General features: G+C 37.8%; 1 protein-coding gene across 2 annotated transcripts; it reads right to left on the bottom strand.

Moving 5' to 3' along the window:
* Positions 1-2,710: 2,710 nt before the first annotated feature.
* On the bottom strand, positions 2,711-17,354 carry SMNDC1 (survival motor neuron domain containing 1). Of its 2 annotated transcripts, none has more exons than XM_030842429.2 (6): positions 17,160-17,354; positions 15,866-15,985; positions 10,715-10,857; positions 9,938-10,099; positions 7,704-7,857; positions 2,711-6,832 (listed from the first exon to the last, which is right to left on the bottom strand). In XM_030842429.2, exons 2-6 carry the CDS (start codon positions 15,983-15,985, stop codon positions 6,695-6,697), a joined length of 717 nt encoding a protein of 238 aa, XP_030698289.1. In that variant the 5' UTR covers positions 17,160-17,354; the 3' UTR covers positions 2,711-6,694. The 2 variants fall into 2 exon arrangements, with proteins under 2 accessions (XP_030698289.1, XP_030698290.1); XM_030842430.2 differs by lacking the exon at positions 17,160-17,354 and adding an exon at positions 12,763-12,950.
* Between the last annotated feature and the right edge of the window lie 2,365 nt (positions 17,355-19,719).

Raw genomic sequence — 19,719 nt, 5'->3', positions numbered from 1 at the left:
TTATCTGTTCTCCAAATAACTTTTTAGGGAATCCCTTTGACTCTACTATTATTCAAATTGAAAACCAATCTGGAAGTTCCCATTTAGTCCTTACTAACCTGAGTTAACACTGCCCCCTATGTAAAATGTCTGAGTGATAAATTAATAGGTACAGGTAAATCCTGTTTCTGTGCATATTATTACCAAAGATGATTGTGATGAAGTCATTGCGACTCTAGTTTCTGATTAGAATAGGTATGAGAAACTCCAGCAGAAATGCCTTTTCTAGGGCCATAACAATGACAGTTTTTAGCATTATGAAGCGATTTTAAAAGGCAATGAGGATTGTTCAGGCAAGGCTTCTAACCTAAAGCCACACTGCATCCCCGGTCATTTCTCACAAGGAAATGGTCTACCCTTTCGGGGAAGGGTTTTTTTGAGGGTTTGTTTTCTTCCACTTGAAGAAGCAACTAGCTGCCCTTTTTCTTTTATTATCCTTCCACCTCAAAAATTCCACACTCCCTTCCAAAAAGAGCATAATAGGGGAAGAACAAGCATTTTGATTACATTTAAATAGCAGTTCTAACATTCGCTAAGGACCCTGGGCAACATACTAAATTTCTTCATGGAGACTTGTTTCCTCCTGGAAAGTTGATAGAAATACTACCTCTATTTTGAAAGACTGTTAAGGATTAAAACTGATATATATAGACTGAGTGAACTGATGAGGATGATAATAATTTTTGACTTTCTGTTTGAATAAAAAAAGAAAAAAAAAAGACTTACAAAAGCGGACACATGTGGATCCATGCCACCACCACAGCCCAGGAGCATGTAGTGCCAGAAGGAAATTAACAGGTGTTATACTTCTCTACTTCCTCCGATGAATGCAGCCTTCTAATCTCTTCATCCTTAATCTTGAATTTTAGTTATTCTGACTCTGGGTCTTGCAGAATAAAACTATTAATAAAATGGTTCATTTTCACAAAATTCTGTGGCAGGTTATACATTGTAAGAAGTAAATTTTGACATCCTATAGAAATTTTTAAATAAAGCCTTTATAAGATTTATGTATCATTGGTTTTAGTGATTACCTGGTCTTCCTAAAAAAAGGAAAGGGCCTGAGCTTGAGTATGTTATACACTGATAGTAACCATTGCATAATAAATTGAGTGTCCTAGTTAATATTTTAGTGCTGGCCTCACCATGAAGAAAAATCTTATTGGCCTAGGTACCAGATCCAACAGGAAACTAGTTTTCTTTTGGAATACATCTGATTCTTGGAAATAATAAGCGTAGTTCAAAATAGATGTACTGGCTGACAGCTTCAGTTGTTTGTTTTACCTTTCTATATAGTAATTATTAGGGGAAATGGCTTAAATGAAGCTCTTATAAAGTACTGCCAACTTCCTATAATTTTGGAATATTTTCTATTTTTTCAAGCTCTTAGCTATGGAAAAATGCTTTTACTCTTTACTAGTAGGACAATAACTGGGATATTTTAGATTTTCACACCAGGGTACAGAATAGCATTGTAAAAACATAAAAGCCATAAAATATCTCTAAAATGTATGTAAGAAATAAAAATTTAAGAAGTCAGTTGTTTCTAAATTAGCAGCTTCATCACACTCACTCTGAAAGCTAGGTCAACTAAACCTGACAGGGCTTTTGGAGGGAAAAATTCTGAGCAAAAGAACCAAAGGGATACTTACTCCTCCTTCCTGCATACTTCTGAGCAATTAACAATTGGGACAATTACCATCTATTAAAGACTAGCCTCGCTACGGATCTCAGGCTTCAACTCTAGTTTTCCCAGGATGTAGAGTCAAGTGTTTCCTCCAAGCCTGAATTCTTTGTTTCTCTGGTCAGAAATTCACTGCATCTTGCTAAAGTGAGTACAGGACTTGAAAGGAGAAAAAACAAAAGCACATCAGTTTCACCAAAAAAGGAAAATCATGAGCCAGCAAAATAATAACCATGATTTTTGTGTGAAGTAGCTCTTCACACAAAAAACAAACCTTTTCTCCCAATGAGAATAACCATAGCTTCTTTAGCTGTGCTCTTAAAAAAAACTAACTGGGGAAACAAGTTACAATTTTAATAATTCCAGTAACAAGTCCATACTGGTTTTGTAAAAATGAACTGGTAAGGTGCTTGGTGGAAGTAAATTGCCAGTTTTTATTTCTGGGAACTAAAAGATGACAAGTAGCCATAATTTGATATTTTTAGTTAGTTCAGCTGTCAGCTAACCCAAGCCCAGCATTATTCTCAGATCTGCTTTTCGCCACTCAAGGCCACAAAAGAACCTTTACATACTTAAGCTGAATGGCAGAAAAGGCAAGCGAGGACCCTCACAGAATAACACCTTCATCTGTTTTTGTTTGTTTGTTTTACTACTTTTGGCTAGGCCAAAACAAATTCTTAGAATGTCAATATTACGGGTTTCTGAACCTCTTGAGATGTTTCTTAAGAATACGTCTATACCCATCTATACAGGTACGCTTTTTTAAAAAAATCATAGTATAAGGGGAATCAATAGCTTTGGTTTTGTTTAAACTATGGCATTACCTGTTATTTTACCTGCTATGCTTTTCCTCTCCACTGCAGTAAAAATTCAGTTTAACTTGCAACTCAAAAATCCTAGATACAAAGAATGTTTACGTTTACTGTTGAACTTGTAAATTACCATTTATACTAACTGGTTGTTTCATAGTTTAATACAAATACTTAATACAATTCAGCACATGTTTATTGAACTCTCTAAATATTTTAACAAATACAAAACCTTGTTGGGTTTAATACATTTTCTTCCTTCTTTTATATCTCAGTTAATACCCAGTTGAGGCAAAAAGCCAAATCAAAACTCTAATACTTCGCTTAATTTGCAAGTGGTATTTTTCACCTTATATAATCACAATCTACAGACACCACACAACTTACAAAACTGAGTTTCCTTTGTCACTTCATGGTTTTCCCTTGCTATTTTAAAGGCATACAGAGCATTAAAACTGCATTGTAATGGAAACACACGTGCATGCACATGCACATCCTTTGTTGTGAAAAAACAAGTATTTAAAAAAATGAGTTGTTACGTTAAATGGATGCATTTTCACTTTGGTTTGATGCCTAAGTCTTCATAATTGGGCTCAGAAAATTGCCACTTATAAATTTTTGCCTTCATTTCAAAAATCCAACCGTTTTCACATTTAACCTAAAACATGGTGCTCAGCCAGGGATGCACATCAGAATCACCTGTGTGGTGTCTGTCAAAAAAACAAGATATACCTTGGCCTGGATAGGCCTGGGGTAGGACCCAGATCCAAGAATCCCTCATTAATCTTAATCAAGAATTACGAGTGGGGCTTCCCTGGTGGCACAGTGGTTGAGAATCCACCTGCCAGTGCAGGGGACACGGGTTCGATCCCTGGTCCGGGCAGATCCCACGTGCCGCGGAGCAGCTAAGCCCATGCACCACAACTACCGAGCCTGCGCTCTAGAGCCCGCGAGCCACAACTACTGAGCCCATGTGCCACAACTACTGAAGCCCACGCGCCTAGAGGCCATGCTCCACAACAAGAGAAGCCACCGCAATAAGCCCGTGCACCACAACGAAGAGTAGCCCCCACGCAGCAACCAAGACCCAACGCAGCCAAAAATAAAAATTAAATTAAAAAAAAAAAAGTGATTTTATTAGGAGTGTAACCCCCTTCCCACTAAGAAACAAACCCTAAATACAAAAATTTAAACCTCTACCAGGATTACTTAATGTCTTAGAACTTTGGTAATTTGGTAACATTTCAGTAACACATTTATAAGCAATAGTATTATTTCCATTATAATGTGAATTGTTATTCAAGTTAAGGAAAAAAGATCAGATAGTCATCATTAGCTCTGCACAGTAGTAGCAAACACTTCTATCTATAGTGCTTACAACATACCAGGTACTCTACTAAACACTTCACACATATTAACTCACTCATCCTTACAACCTAATGAAACGTATTAATTTAATTCTACAGCTGAGAAAACTGAGGCAGAGAATTATGCATACAAATAATAAATGAGGGAGCCAGGATTCAAACACAGCAGTCTGGCTCCAGAGTCCTTGCTCTTCCAATATGACTTTTCTACATGTTAATTAAAACACTGTTATCTGTGATTAATATTAAAATTTTAAATTGTTTTGGGGGTGTTAGGACTGTACTTTCCTTGAAAGAGCCAATAACAAAGTCAAATGTCAAGTTTTGAGAAAAGACAAATGCAACCACAGCCACGTGGGGGCCATCAAGTATGGTTCAGTCTGTCCATTTCAGAGCTTCATGTCTCCTTTCTTGACAAGAGGGTAACCTCTACATTAAATTTTATAACAAACCTTCATAGACCAAGCATCATATTTGATTTTAGAATATTGAGAGCTTAACCACCTGCATTTGTAAAATACCATTGGTATCATGCTCCTCATTAAGATTTTCTCAACTTCAGCATCCACTATGAGACAGGTCCCCCCAGGATTCCTAATTTTTAAGTTTAGTCCAGAGACACTATCATCATCCTGACAACAGGACTTTACAAAGGACCACATCTAGGTCTTCGACACACAGGCTCTTGACTTCATGCTATATGCCTATTTGTTAAAAAATGTTTTCTACAACACGGTCACTTTTTTTTTCCCCCTTCTCTCTCCTACTGCAAAGCCCTCCAGGAAAATTAATGTGCAGAAAGGAAGGCCCATAGAGTCAAAGGAGGCACGAGTCTCAACACAAGTCTTGCCTACACAAACACCAGGTGAACTATTACTCCAGCAAACATACCAAGATAATCTCACCAAAAACCACTTTGTATGGCCACAGAGTTATACCAAATTTCCTTCCAGTGCTTTTTAATTACTAGGGTTCCCTTGCAATCCTTTAAGGATACCACTGATTTAAAGTTTGTTATACTGGTAACAAGAACATTAGTATATTTAAAGTTTTTCGGGCTAAGTAGCTCCTTTTCTACTGTAATTTGTGCCTTGTATTGAAAAACTACTTCACCTTTCATTCTGTCCTATGTGCTCTACCCTTTGGCCGTAAATTACAGGGAGAGAAACAAAAAAACAAAACAACAGTGATCTCCTGAGTTGGGAGGGAGATGGAGACACGAGGAATTCTCTCTCATCACTGTCCTCCTGAAAGTTTCAATTTACCAGACTTCCCTGGCGGTCCAGTGGTTAAGACTCTGAGCTTCCACTGCAGGCGGGACGGGTTTGATCCCTGGTCCAGGAACTAAGATCCCACATGCCGTGCTGCGTGGCCAAAAAGATTTTTTAAAAAGCTTCAATTTACCAAAAAAATTAAAATCATGAAATAAAAAATTTTTTTTCTTAATGAAATAAAAATTTTTATTTTCCCCTTCTACCAAAAATTTACAAACACCCCTATGCAAGCACAACCCTTAAAATAAAACTAGTCTGTCCTTTCCAATTTCTTATGTCCAATATAAGGCGCACATAAGGATTTACCGAAACATTTATTACACACTCAATATTCTTTCCTGTGGAAATGATGTATGCTTAATCATTATATCAATGCTAGCAGCTAACTTCACCTTTCTGTTAACACACCCTGGAGATTTTAAAAACACTTTATTTAATAAAAGTTAAACATACAAAAACTGAAATTAACACACATCTTAAAAATCACCATCTTCCATTAATAGGAAGACCCTTTTCTACGCATACATTTGGCTTAAACTCAACTCAGGATAATTGTGATGCTCACTTACCAACAAATGCTGACAACTTGATCTAGTTAACAAAAATTACAAACTCAGCTACGTGAACATTATACAGGGAAATTATGGTCAGATTAATGCACAAGAAATACAGTAAATTTTTAACGATGAAACATTCGGTACTCTTGTTCATTAATTTAGCCTCGGTTTTTTACAAAAATAGTATCTACATTGTATACAGGGCTATACATCAGCTTTTTGTTTTCTCATATAAACATTACACATCCAAAAAATGGTACCACTACCATAAGTGAAAATCAACACAGGAGGAAAGCAAACGTACAAAAAACAAAAAAAAACATTAGAAAAGGTAGCTGGTCCTAAACATGGTTTCTTACATAAAACTAAAATTCAATGAAAAGAATACAGAGCTGGATCAATTTTAGATGGCCTAATAGGCTTAGGAAACGAGTTGAGAAAAACCTCAAAAAAAACTCTGCCATTTACAAATTAACCTACCTTTAGGTTAACTGGGCAACAGCTAGGTTTAAGCTGAAGACAAAAAAAAAAATGAAGAGAAGTTCTCTTTAGCAGGTTGGTATTTTGCCTTGATGTTCCAGTGAATTGCCAGAATATGTGGCAAGTTCAAAGCATCTGAAACTTCCCAGTTAGAACCTTACAAAACGTATATGCCATCCATTAAGTGGGGGCCTGATACTAGGAAGATCAATAATTAATCTAAGTGCTGTATTTACTCAGCATCTATCTAGAAAAGTTGCTTTACCCAACAAACTTTGAGGAAACTGGTAGTAGTAATGAAAAAAGTTTAAATGAATAGCAGTTATCAAATACAATTTCTTCAAGTTTCATTCTACTGAAGTCAAACAATGACGACAATGGTATCTTCCTTACTTGTCTAACAAATAATTTACCTTTAGAAAAATATAAGGATAAAAAGGTAAATGTAAAGCCCTGCAGAGATGAAATCCAACAGTTTTTCTGATTATTGAGGCATCAAATGCCTAACATTGTATTTAGAGGTATCTTGATACTGTGTCATAGGTTTATCAGCAATTCCACAAGTTCCTACTCCAACTTTGCCAGTTACACTCTCAGGTGAAGCAAAAATACTCCTCTTTACCTAGGAGAAATGAAACAAACAATTCTTGATTAGTTTTGGAAAAAAATAAAATTCCAAAATATACCTATAAGGAAAAGTACCTCAAGGGAACCTGAGTCCTCATAAAACCCACTAGTGACACCCAACATAAGGCATGTTAACAAATCAGGTAGGGTTCAATACACTCTAAGCAGTATGTAAGATAACAAATAATTTTTCAAATTTTAGTTTATAAACGGAAATTTCCCTGCCAGGGATTTCCCTGGTGGGGCAGTGGCTGGGAATCCGCCTGCCAATGCAGGGGACACAGGTTCATGCCCTGGTCCGGGAGGATCCTACATGCCGCGAAGCAACTAAGCCCATGCACCACAACTACTGAGCCCACGCTCTAGAGCCTGCAAGCCACAACTACTGAGCCCACGTGCCACAACTACTGAAGCTCGCGCGCCTAGAGCCTGTGCTCTGCAACAAGAGAAGCCACTGCAGTGAGAAGCCTGCCCCCATTCACTGCAGCGAGAAGCCTGCCCCCATTCACTGCAACTAGAGAAAGCCCGTGTGCAGCGATGAAGAACCAACACATCCAAAAATAAATAAATTAAATAAATTAATTTAAAAAAAATTAAAATAAAATAAAAGGAAATAACCTATATCTTTTGTAATTCCTGGCATAAACTCATTCATAGTGCTTCCACTGCAGAGACAGTGGCTAATGGAGATATTTTTCAGTAAGTCAAAAATAAAGATTAAAGAGGATTCTGAATTCAAGATCCAGTTACTATTTCGTTAAATCTATGAACCTCCTTTTTCATTTTAAAGTTATTTTGTGCTCGCTTTATTTTAAAGACAGTTGCACTTTGCAAATTTACAAAGTATGATGAAAGGATTTACTAACCTGGCCTTTTTTGTTTTTAGAATAGGCTCTGTTGTTGAACTGCTGCCATTTCACCTTCTGGTCCTCTCTTTCTTGTTCAAGTTCTTTTATTCTCTGTGCTTTTTTCAAAGCTTTCTTCTTTTTATATTCACGCTGCTGGGCAATCATTTCTTTTCTGTGTGGACAGAACAGGTAAATGTCAACTCTTAAAATTTAGAAGATGACTTCCTTAGAGATATTTAGCAGTGCAACCACTGCCCCCCCCAAAAAACCCCAAAACCTAATGAACTTACACATTCTTCACCCCACAAATAAAAGCTAACATTGATGCCGATCACTCAGGACTACTAAGAAATAAATGTTATTTGAAATATACAGTATCCTTGGAAGCTTTTGAACGCAAGTGTAGTAATCTATTACCCATTTAATCAAACATTGCAACTATGACTTTTAATTTGCCATTTACATGGCTTTTGCCAGTTGTGTTTTCGGAATAGGAGGAGTTTCAACATTAAAAGCTATCTAAACCTGTATCAATTGTTAAATGGGCAGTTAGCAAGTGTGATATGCTGCACATTTGGAAAAACTGTATGAAGAGATTCAATGCAGATAAAACTATTTCATGTAGATTGGAAGAGCACAGCAGTACAAAGGGAAATCATAGCTAACAATTCTTACAACAAAAACAACTAGGGTTTTCCAATCAGAGCCTAAAGCCCTCTCAATTTCTGCTCAGTCTGTTAACACTGACTTCTCACCAAAAGGACGAAGAAAGAGGTCTTTAAAAACAAGGCTATATGATCTAGACTCCTCTGTATCATAAAATCACTACTATGAAGTGTGGTTTTTAAATAAATATCAAAGACTAGAAATAGAAATGTCATGTTATTCTACAATCTTTCTTATTGGGATGCTTAAACCAAATTTATTTTAATAGATGATACAATTTTCCCAAATTCAAATATATTTATGTAGCAACTTAAGTTTTGAAAACTCCTAACAAATCCAAAAGATAGCCAATTGTGGCAAATATGCAGAACTGAAAATTGTTCATTCTATCTCTTAAACACCTCTCAAACTATACACGGGTCCATCCTTAACTGCTACTCCCTGGGCTCAGGTCCACGATCATCTTACACCTGGATGACAGCAGTAGCTGCCTTCTCTCTGCTGCCAGTAATCATTCGAAAGCTCCAATCTGAACACATCAGATCCTCTCTACTTGAAATGCATCCGTGGCTTTCAAGCTTTTTATGATCTGGCCTCTGACTCTCTAATCTCTTCTCTTGTCAAACCACCCACCCTCGAGCCCCAAGTTTTTACCAAAGGAATTTCTTTCTGTTACCTCTATGTTCCCACCTGGTTTTCTTCTCTTTTTTTTGTTTTTTTTTTTTTTTTTTGCAGTACGTGGGCCTCTCACTGTTGTGGCCTCTCCCATTGCAGAGCATAGGCTCAGCGAGCCCGCTCCGCAGCATGTGGGATCTTCCCTAACCGGGGCACGAACCCATGTCCCCTGCATCGGCAGGCAGACCCTCAACCACTGCGCCACCAGGGAAGCCCCTGGTTTTCTTCTTTAAATGTAAACATTTACTGAGTGAGATCTTACTACATGTCAAGAACTGTGCTACATGTTTTACTCATGCTGTCATTTAATCCTTACAACCCCATAACGCATATACTATTGTCCCTGTTTCACAGATGAGGAAATAGAAGTTAAGCAGCTTGCCCAAGATCATACCTTCTAGTTCATTAACTGGCTAACACCTCTTCTTTTCAAATCTCAGTTTACACATCATTTCCTCAAAGAAATTTGCCCTGATGACTAAAATGCAGTTTAGGTACCTTTTCTTTGTTCCCTAAAAGCACCCATTATGTTCCCTCCATTACTTTTACACTTTATTATTAAAGTTCTTCTTTAATTATGTGTTTGTTCTTTAGACTATAAACTCAGGACAAGGCCTAATTTGGTCTTCTTTGCTGTGATGGAACCCAGAACCTGGTTTAGTGAGAAGTATCAATATATAGAATCCTCTTAATAATTATTCATTAAATGCCTAAGTGGGAACCAAAATGTCTTCACTTTACCTAGGCATACATATAAAGACAATGTTGACCATACACTGCTAATCTTCAAAATAATGGTAAACAGTATTACAAGTTTCTTACTCTAGTCTAGCCTGTATAGATTCTGCAGAAATCTCAAGTACCCAAATGGGGAAGATTACATTTAAAATGCTTAAGTCAAAGTCACTTACTTTGACATGGGTTTGTTGCCACTGTCCTCCTTTGCCTTCCTTCCTTCTTCTACAGGCTTGAGGTTCAACAGTGGAGTCACTTCAGCATTGCCATAGCCAGCAAAAGTGATTGCAGCAGTGCCGTTTTCTTCATCTATCTCCTCAATCTCCGCTTCATAACACCTGTAAAGATATCATGGCTGTAAGCAGGTGAGTAAAGGTTTAGCACTCAGCCTACAAGACTTATACTGCAGTGATTCAACTATTCAATGTGTCTAAAATGAAACTCCTATAATCAAATGTCCCTTTGGCAAAGATAATAGTGGCTGGAGTTAGCCATCTGCTTTTTAAAAAGGAAGTCCTAACCAAAATATTGCCAAGGAAGTCTCTTACATGTCTACTATATGTGCTTTAGTCAATCTCTTTTGAGAAAAGATACTTCTTATAGGAATAATTTCAGTATATGTGCTTCACAAAAGTCTAAGATAACCAACCATTACTCAATTTTCAATTCAAGGAAAAAAGAATTTAGACTATTTTTTTTTTAATATCCATTCATTTTCCTCTACTTTCATGTTTATTTCCTCTAGGATCCAAGCCATTCTTCTGCCCTAAAACTTAACCTAAAGCTAAAAATTAAACTGTATTAATGGTAACCACCCAAGAATCAAATTCGTTCTATAAGTCATACTGGCTACTATAGAAAGATTAAAATAGGGTAGTTCAAGCTGATTAAAATCACCTTACCATTGTACTTTACTATTTCATGTTATAGTTACAGTTTTTTTCTACACTTACTGTCCATCTTCACTCCAGATTGCCATACACTTGTCTCCTACTTTCCATGAATGAGTGGGCTGAGTAGAAGCAAAATTGTCTGAACTTGCCAGCGTTTCAGAAGGTTGAGTTGACAGAAGGTCTTTGGTTAGTTCTATAACTTCCTAAAAAGAAAAAACAAAAACCATTAACATTATTTTTATAATTCACATTGTCAACTACTTTCAACAAGCAAGTTCTTTCAGTTTTTGATAACAGCTCTCATACCACATAGCACTCATTAAGTACTCTACACATATTTATTTGCAGTTCATAACAATACTATGATGTAGATACTGTGATTATCCCCATGTAGAAACTGAGATACAGTATTTTATACACTGGTGCTGGGATTTAAACCCAGGCAGTTGCCTTTCAATTTAATTAACCTCAAATACTAACAGAAATAGGGTAGACTTGAATTTACACTGTACATTATTTTTAAGCACCTATTTTAGCTGAATAGACCTCCCTAAAGATGAGAAACAGTCAACTGTAAGGCACTGACCTAGATTCAAGATCACTTTTCTCTCACATCACTGTCAGGTGTACGTCGCGCAACTGCACTTTTTACAGGGCACTGCTTGGCAGTCGTATTAACTGCCTGCCAACAGGTGAGCTCCCCCTCAAAAACCCCCAAACACTTGAAGCAGACTTATTAGTAATAAAAATGTTCCTGCTCATACATATTTCTACCAAAGTACTGTAGATATATTTTAAAAACAGGAGTGTCTCTATTCATTTATTATAAAACCTATCCCATTTGGGTAAGCAAATTACCAAGTCAGATTTAAAATATCCCAATACCTTAATGTTAAGCACATTAGCACAGCTTCGTTTAAAAGAAAAAAAATAAAATAAATGTAACACACACAGGTAGGCAAAACCTTTCTGTGTGGCAAATATATTTTCTAACTCAGGCTTACACTTACTGACTTTAAAGGTGTTTAGTAGGGCTGGTTAAAAAACTTAAGAAATAGAACAAATTGATAGATTCTGCTACCAATCTGCTATATTTTTACTCTGATGAAGACTCATATTATGCATCACCTTATCTGATTTATTTTAAGAACTTGCATACCTGTTCCTCTGCTGTTGCAAATAAAATATCTTAAACATCACATTATTTTGTTCTGGGAGAAAAATTAGCAAAGTTGCACTCTGTATTGAGTTTCTTCTGGTTCCCACTGAGGTTTTATAATAGTAGCTCTGGTTCAATAGACAAGAAAGTTTAATGTTACTTCTCTCCTAAAGATTTTAAATCTTCCTGGCTATTTCTTAAAAACTTATATTTGAGCCTTAAAAAAAAGGATTATTAAAGCCCTTGGAGAAAGATCAGTTTTAGTAATTAAAAAATTTTATGAATGAAAAAACTAGAAGACTCAGATTTAAGTTAAAAATTCAGTAGATTAACATCTTTAATGAAAGTTTTATTAGGTGCCAAATATCCATTCAAATACTTTTTAATAAGACAATCTTTTGCAAATAACTTTTGCAAATAAGCAAAGAACTTCCAAATAAACAGATCATGTACTACACAAAGAAGGAGAGTAAATCATCCAGTCTTGTTTTTAATTAACCACTTTTAGGGCCAAGAATGTAATCCAATAAGCCTGACTCAAGAGCCCATATAATCCCTATCATTAAATAATTCCATTTAACTAGGGATCATTTAACTACTAAAGCACAAACATAAAGTCTGTGTTTGTAGGTCTCAAGATTTAGAACTCTACGTGTCTTGGGATAAAACATCTCCCCACTATATTTTCATAAGGAAATACATTTTCACCAAAGAAAAGGGTCCTGAAAAGCTGTGCATGTTATAATTTCCAGAGCCCTGCACTGAAATGACACTTTAAAAAATCTGGAGCATTTATCTCTAGTTCTCTTTTTACTTTGCCGTGTTTTACATACCCCTCCCAACAACTATAAAGACCCTTCTAAATGGTTTTTTTTTCTTCACATGTGTATATGGACCAAAGTATTAGAGAAACTATTTTATGTATGAGGGAGTTCTTAAAGGTACATACCATTAATTACTTTTCCTCCCCCAAGTCTGAGTTCTGAAACTGCTCCTTCATTGACAGATGGGCAGCAGTTACAGTAATCGGCAATCCCAGGACGCATCAGATGTTGTGATCTACATATCAGCAGGTCAAAGGGGGTGCACTCAAGCACTCTGCTTACTGAAGGAAGGCGTTTCGGGGATGCAGAGCCACTGTAACATATGAGACAAGTGACTTGACCCCTGCCTCCTTTAGAACCAGTGTATTCAGCAAACAGCCTAATAAACTGACTATTTTTTGTGATTATCAGAGACTGCCTGGGGAGCTAGCCAACTAGCTAGCCTGGATTTTACTAAACCCACTTCTTTTAAGTGAAAAAAGAAAGGCAATTAGGACTTTAGTAAATTAATCTGCTGCCTGTTGAGTAACTTTATATGAAAGATAGTACATAAAGAAATAAACATAGAAGCCTTACTGGCAAATGAGGGTCACTGAAAAAAATGCAGAAAGAACATTTTGCATAAATGAAAGGGCAAACAAATTTTTAACCAGAGTTAAGGATATTCCATAAAAGGAACACAAGAAAATAAAGGAGGCCACAAACTCAAGTCATCAGTCTGAACAGATTCTTCAGCAAATAGAAAAGGCAGGATTAAATATCAATGGCACAAGGTATATCCCAGAATGCAGAGAAGGAAAAGGATTTAAAAAAAAAACAAACAGACACACAAAAAACCTGGGCTTCCCTGGTGGCGCAGTGGTTGAGAGTCCGCCTGCCGATGCAGGGGACGCAGGTTCGTGCCCTGGTCCAGGAAGATCCCACATGCCGCGGAGCGGCTGGGCCTGTGAGCCATGGCCGCTGAGCCTGCGCGTCCGGAGCCTGTGCTCCGCAACGGGAGAGGCCACAACAGTGAGAGGCCCGCGTACCGCAAAAACAAAAACAAAAAACCTATGACAAAATAGAAGCTGTAGCTGTAGTCAATGGAGATAACAATTACTAGATGGAAGCAGACAGCACAAAACTTTCCAGAATTTTATGTAATCCTAAATGATGCCTTCCACCTTTGAGAAGTTTTCAATTCAAAACAGACCTATTTCTAGTAACCAAAATGATTTTTTTTTCCATGACAGAATAAGAGGAAAAGAATCCAAAGTCAAGACTGGTCAGGAAAAACATTCTCTATTATTTCTAACTGAAGTGTTAGAACTTATGCTTCTAAATCTGTGCCATCTGATATGGTAGCCACATATGGCTACTTAAATAAAATTAAAAATTCAGCTCTTCGGCCATCCTAGTCTTATTCCAAATATTCGACAGCCACATGTGGGTAGTGGCTATAATATTACACAGCAGATACAGAACATCTCCATCACCACAGAAACTTCTATTGGACAATGCTTTTCAAAATGGTTACAGAAAACAGGACATTTTACAGAAAAATGGCCCCCAGGTCATTATTAACTGAACCCTAAGTAAGCCATTTATCTGGTTACTACAATGCCTACTACAATGGTCTGTCTCCCAATAGTATTTCCACTATGGATCATGTCCTAATAAGACAATTCTGCCCAGGCTCTGACAATTTACTCTGTAACATTATTACCTCATAATAACGTTCTCAGTCTTCACTCCCAACTCCCCCCTCCACCAGTTCCACATATACCCCTCCCTCCTACTGCCCAGGAAGCAATATATACAACACTAGCACATGACGTTTTTTCTTCAAAGAAAAAAGCACTGCTTTTAAGTTGGATTTAAAAAAAAAAAAGATAGAGAGAGACAGAGAGATGGGGGCATACCAGGCTCTCTCCTTGAGGCAAGAAGAAAGTTGGCCTGAGAGTGGGAGAAACTGCTCCCAAAACATCTTTTTCTTATTGACTGGCTCCTTGAAATCCACTGGCCTGATTTCTACGTATTGAAGAGAGGCCCTGGTTTCTGTGTTTTTAGAAAAATAACATACTATTGCAACTTCATGAAAGTCTATCCTAAATCCAGAATTTGAACCCAAAAATATTTAACTCATCTTAATTATGCCCAGGTAAGCGCTTTCAGAATCCTGAATCTGGACCCCATTTCACGTAAGTTTCATTTGTTTGCAGTTCTAATATCCCTAAAATTTAATAATTTTAATGGGCAAGAGGATGATATAAAGGGAGGGAAAGGATTACTTAGATAGGATGAAGATGATTCAAATTTTGTTTTGAATCAGTGAACATAGATCATCTAATCATCTTTTAAAACTTTCCAAAAACTCAGGTTCAGAATTTTAAGTTCACAAATTTGTTAAGATGAAAACTCATACATGTTTACAAGTATTATATATGGTATTTTTATTAATCAACCTATTGTTCTGAGAAATAACAGATATTTACTATCATGGCTTTATGTTTGTCTCGAAACCCCAGAGCAAGTTTTAAAAAGCAGGTTTCATACTTACTGCCCCTCCACAACAAAAAGAACAAATTAAGATCTCCTTCTCACATAGATTTGGTTTAATTTTAAGTTGCTAACAAGTGTCAAAAACTAGATGTAAAACCTAGCCTTAAGTTCAAACATTATATAACATTTATGCAGAAAACAAGCATCTCTTTAGGTATTTTTATAATGTGTTTTCAACACAAGGCACTAGAGCTAGCTCTGTTACACACACACAGGATCTCCGGCATGCGTGCTCTATTTCATTTTCAAAGAATCTTTTGGCATTAAAAAGAATCTTAATCAGGTTATATTTTCCTCCTTTTAGTTACCCTTTGAACTAAAATTCCTTTTCCAGGTCTTTAAAAACAGAAGTGCTATTCCTTGTAAAATTGTATGTACCTCTTTCTCTAGAAAGTTTGACAATGACTTCTAACGTTAACTCTTATTTTTTAAAATTATATGAGCATACAAGGTTGACGTTAACAAAGAACAATGCTTCAATCATTTTGATGTACACAAACTGAGGAAGCAACCCTACTCCTAGAAGCCATGTATGCCTATGTACGTACACACTTGTACGCACAAGGGGTGAAACACTCCCTCCAAATGGTGTTCTGGATACCCACAGATTCTTAACAATAGATCATTTGTAAAACACAAAAATATTCTTTTCAAGCAATGTAACTGTAAGTGTCCCCTCATACTTACTTGCAAATCTTTCTTTAATTTTAGCAAATCTTCGTTTTCTCCATTTCCAGACAGCGCAGCTTCAACTTGCTGGAGTTGAGCTTTGTAGCTTGCCAGTTGCTTTGCTAGATCCTCTGACATCTGAAGAAAATAAAAAGAGTAAGGTCATGAAAACGGAACAAAAAAAAACAAACCATAAAAAATAATTTTCCCTGTCTGCCTGAATCAACCCTAACCAATTTTGCTCCCAACTCATTATTATAATTCGCTGCAGCGTAATTTATCACTACTACCTTTACTTTCAATTCAGAAAAAAGCTGTGAGCCAAACACAAACTTCAAGTATTCTGATGATTATAAACATGTCCGACAAATTCCATATAGGAACAGAAAGCAAGAGGTAAGAAGAAAAAGAAGAACTTCTAATTTTCTTTAAAGTCCTGTAACAGGGAAGGCACTGTGTTAGGCTCAATTAATAGGATTGTTATATTGTCACCAAAAAAAAAAAAAAAGGGCACTAAACTGTTGAAAGTGTTGAGGCTTCTGATTTTTAAGCACTAAAAAATACTTCCAAAACCAATTCCAACTGATTTTGGATTAACTACACAAATAGCTCTCCACAAGAGCTATTCAATTAGTATGAATGCGTTTAGAAACTCTTATCCAGAGCAAAAACCCAGTCACTTAAATACTGACGATGCATTTTCTGCAATGAAAGAAACAGCACTGATACTCTCCTATTTAGGCAATCTAAGGAACGTGGCTTTCACCAAATCTGGCTCATTCTTCTCCCGAAAGTAAGATAAGAGAGAATTCTTTCTCGCTTTATTAGCAAACATACGGATTTTCCGAGGACCCGTCTGTTTTACAATCCCCGTCCAACCACAGCCTGGAAGGACTCCAAAGGGTTAGAGCAAGCCAGGCTGCTCCCCCTCGGTCACTCAACACCTCAAAGTCCGCCACAACTTGCTCGACCATTTCAGACCTCGAAATTCAAACAGCTTCCAGGGAAACCGAAAACACGAACCCAGCGGAGGCCCCCGGAGCCGGAGCCCCACCCGCAAACAGGCTCGGAAGGGCCCGGAGCGTCCTTAAAATGCCAACCCCACCCGCTGGGTTCCCGCGGCTAGCCCAACCCCGTCCGAGGCCGCTCAGGGCTCAACTCTGGGTGGAAGAGGAGGCCGGCGCTCCTGACACTCCGGCCGGCGCCCGGGCCTCTCCAGCGCGGCCCGCTCCTCGGCCTCAGGCCTCCGCTTCAACTAGGGGGAGGCCGAAGCCCGGCGAGGCCTTACTCTCTCCCTCATCGCGTTTGTTACCTTGTGTGGGGCTGGGGGCGTGCCGGCGGGACGGGGTCGCGGCAAAGCAGCCCAGTGGTGGTTGCGACAGCGGCAGCAGCAAGCAAAAGCTCCGCGGCGACAACTAGGCGACTTGGTCTGGAAAAGAATATCTCGCTCAGCGGCGAGCGGGAGAGGACTAAAGCCGGGCACTGGAAGGAGGAATAGAGGAGGCGGGTGAAGTCTCGCGAGAGGTTAAAAATCCTCGCAAGACGTCGCTCGACTCACGTGATTCCCACCTCCCTCTAGGCCGCCGGCCCTTAATCACGTTAGGGAAGTAAAGTGGGCGGGGTTTCGTAGGAAGGAAATGACGTACTGGTATGCGCCAGGCGCCGGATGTAGGTTCGTTTTATCTTAGTTCCGGCTCGGAGTGGGGGTCAGTTGGGTAGTTACTTCAGGGCTCGGTGCCGTTGGGCACTTATTGAGGTTCCCAGGGTGCTGGGTGGTGGGAGGAACGGGGTTTAATACAGCATTCATACTACCGGTTGGTTCTCTGAGTGTGGTCCCGGTAGCATCAGCCTTGCGTGGTATTTATTTTTTTTACAGTAATTTGTAATTTATTGCAAAAATAATTTACTATAAATACGGTTTCTCAACACCCACCTCACACCTTTGAGTCAGAAACTCTGAGGATGGCCTCAGCAACCTGTTTCAACAAGGCTTGTAGGTGATACCAATGTCTGGTCAAGTTTGAGAACCACCGATTCACAGAATAATAAAAGTCTTAGTGGCAACAAAAAGCTGATTAGATTGTGGCAGAACCTATTCGAGAGTAGATTAATTGGACTTTTCGAGGGCGATGATCCAATCTGTGGAATCGCCCCAGGAGCCGGAGCTGTCGCATCCCCGCCTCTTCCACTTCCTGTAGCAAACAATAAAGGCCATGCGTACCGTGAAAAAGAAAAGAAAAACCTATTTTGTTAGCACTTACTGGTTTTAATTAAGTTATATAGGTTAATACCGCCTGAAAGGGGACAATCTCCAAGTTACAATCGTGAATGATAAACAGTGGTGTGAATACATCCACTTACGTTTAAAAAGAAATGCGTGTTGTGTGTATGTTTGTAATAATATATACCATTTATGGACGGATGCACAAATCTATGTAGAGATTTGGAGTGGAAGCCACATGTTTTCACTAATAATCCTTTTTATCCTTTTAACCATACGTATATATTTTTTCCAATTAAAAAAAACTAGTTTAAAAAAAAGATAAAGGCCTGAGACACGAAGAGGCTATGTGAATGCCAGGAAAGAACGTTCCCTGGAGGATTGGGGTCTGTAGCTGGACCCTTAAGAAAGCCCTCCTCTAAGGTGGGTTTGTGATGATTAAGAGTGGCAGTCAGCTTGCAAGAATGGAAAATGCTGCAGAGGGCAGCAGTGTGTAGCTAGAATTAAGAGGGAAGACAAACCAGAGAGGATGTACTTTTCTTTAATATAGTAGAAATCTATTAAAAACACAATGTAGTATTTGACAACTCTTATTTCAATTGTGTATTTTAAGAACTAATGCCAGGAGGATCTTCCATGAATATAAAGTAAACTTTACAGCTGTTTAAAAATTTCTCAAATAAGAACTCTTAATGAACCCCCAAGATCAGAAAATAGGAAAATATTTTTAAGCTTCAGTATAGTTTTCTGATAGCTTTTGTTTTCAGGATTGCTTTTAATCTCTCCCTGTGTGCAACATAGATTATATTTGGAAAGAAAAGTTATACTGAATATTATTAGTTCTCACAAAGAGATAACAGTTGTGTGTACCAGACACCATTATAAACACTACATGTATTCATTTATTTTTCACTGTGATTCTGTGTGCTTTTAAAGACAAAGCTGGAGCAAGTACAAGCTTTGACTAAGAGTGTTCCTTCAAATAGGCGTTCTGACTTACCACTTCCTTTGAAGTGTCAAAATCTTAAAATATTCTCACTCAAATTTAATCGAGTTTATGTTCAAAAAGAACAGTATCTAAAACCTCTAGTTCTTTAAAGCTGGTATTTATTTTATTGAACTCAGTAAGTACATAAAATTTAAAGACTCCACATTGTCATATATGCAGCTATTTCCTTTCACTACTAAAGATAATTAAAGTATAGCCACTGCCTTTGGAAATGTACCAACTCACTGCAGAGCATAAAAGTATAGAATAAACTAGTACATGTTGGTTAAATGGGAGATTGCATTCTTTAGCTTAGCTTTTACTGTATTCCTTCTTGACTAAAAGTAGCCCCAGATTTGCCTACCTTTTTGGCTATCTGTACAAATGCCTAAGGCAATGAATTAGAGATGTGTACATAGTCAAAATAACTATCTATGCCTTTTGACCTTTTTAGTCATAATAGGTGTTCTGAATGTCTGCATGGAGATTTGGTGCAGGGCAAGCTACTGGCTTTTTCTGCCTATTGAGTGTTTTGGGGTACAGTACCTTGAAAATATATCCTGAGATGACTCTTAGGTTATATCATCCACTTAAGTTTGATGGAAAAACAACCTTGAATGAATGCTGACCGATGCAGGTGCTCACCAGTCATAGCAATCCTGA

Source organism: Globicephala melas, chromosome 16 (assembly GCF_963455315.2).
Source record: "Globicephala melas chromosome 16, mGloMel1.2, whole genome shotgun sequence".
NCBI classification, from domain to species: Eukaryota; Metazoa; Chordata; class Mammalia; order Artiodactyla; family Delphinidae; genus Globicephala; species Globicephala melas.
The sequence above is the reverse complement of the archived record's forward strand: the minus strand, read 5'-3'. Positions and strand labels throughout refer to the sequence as shown.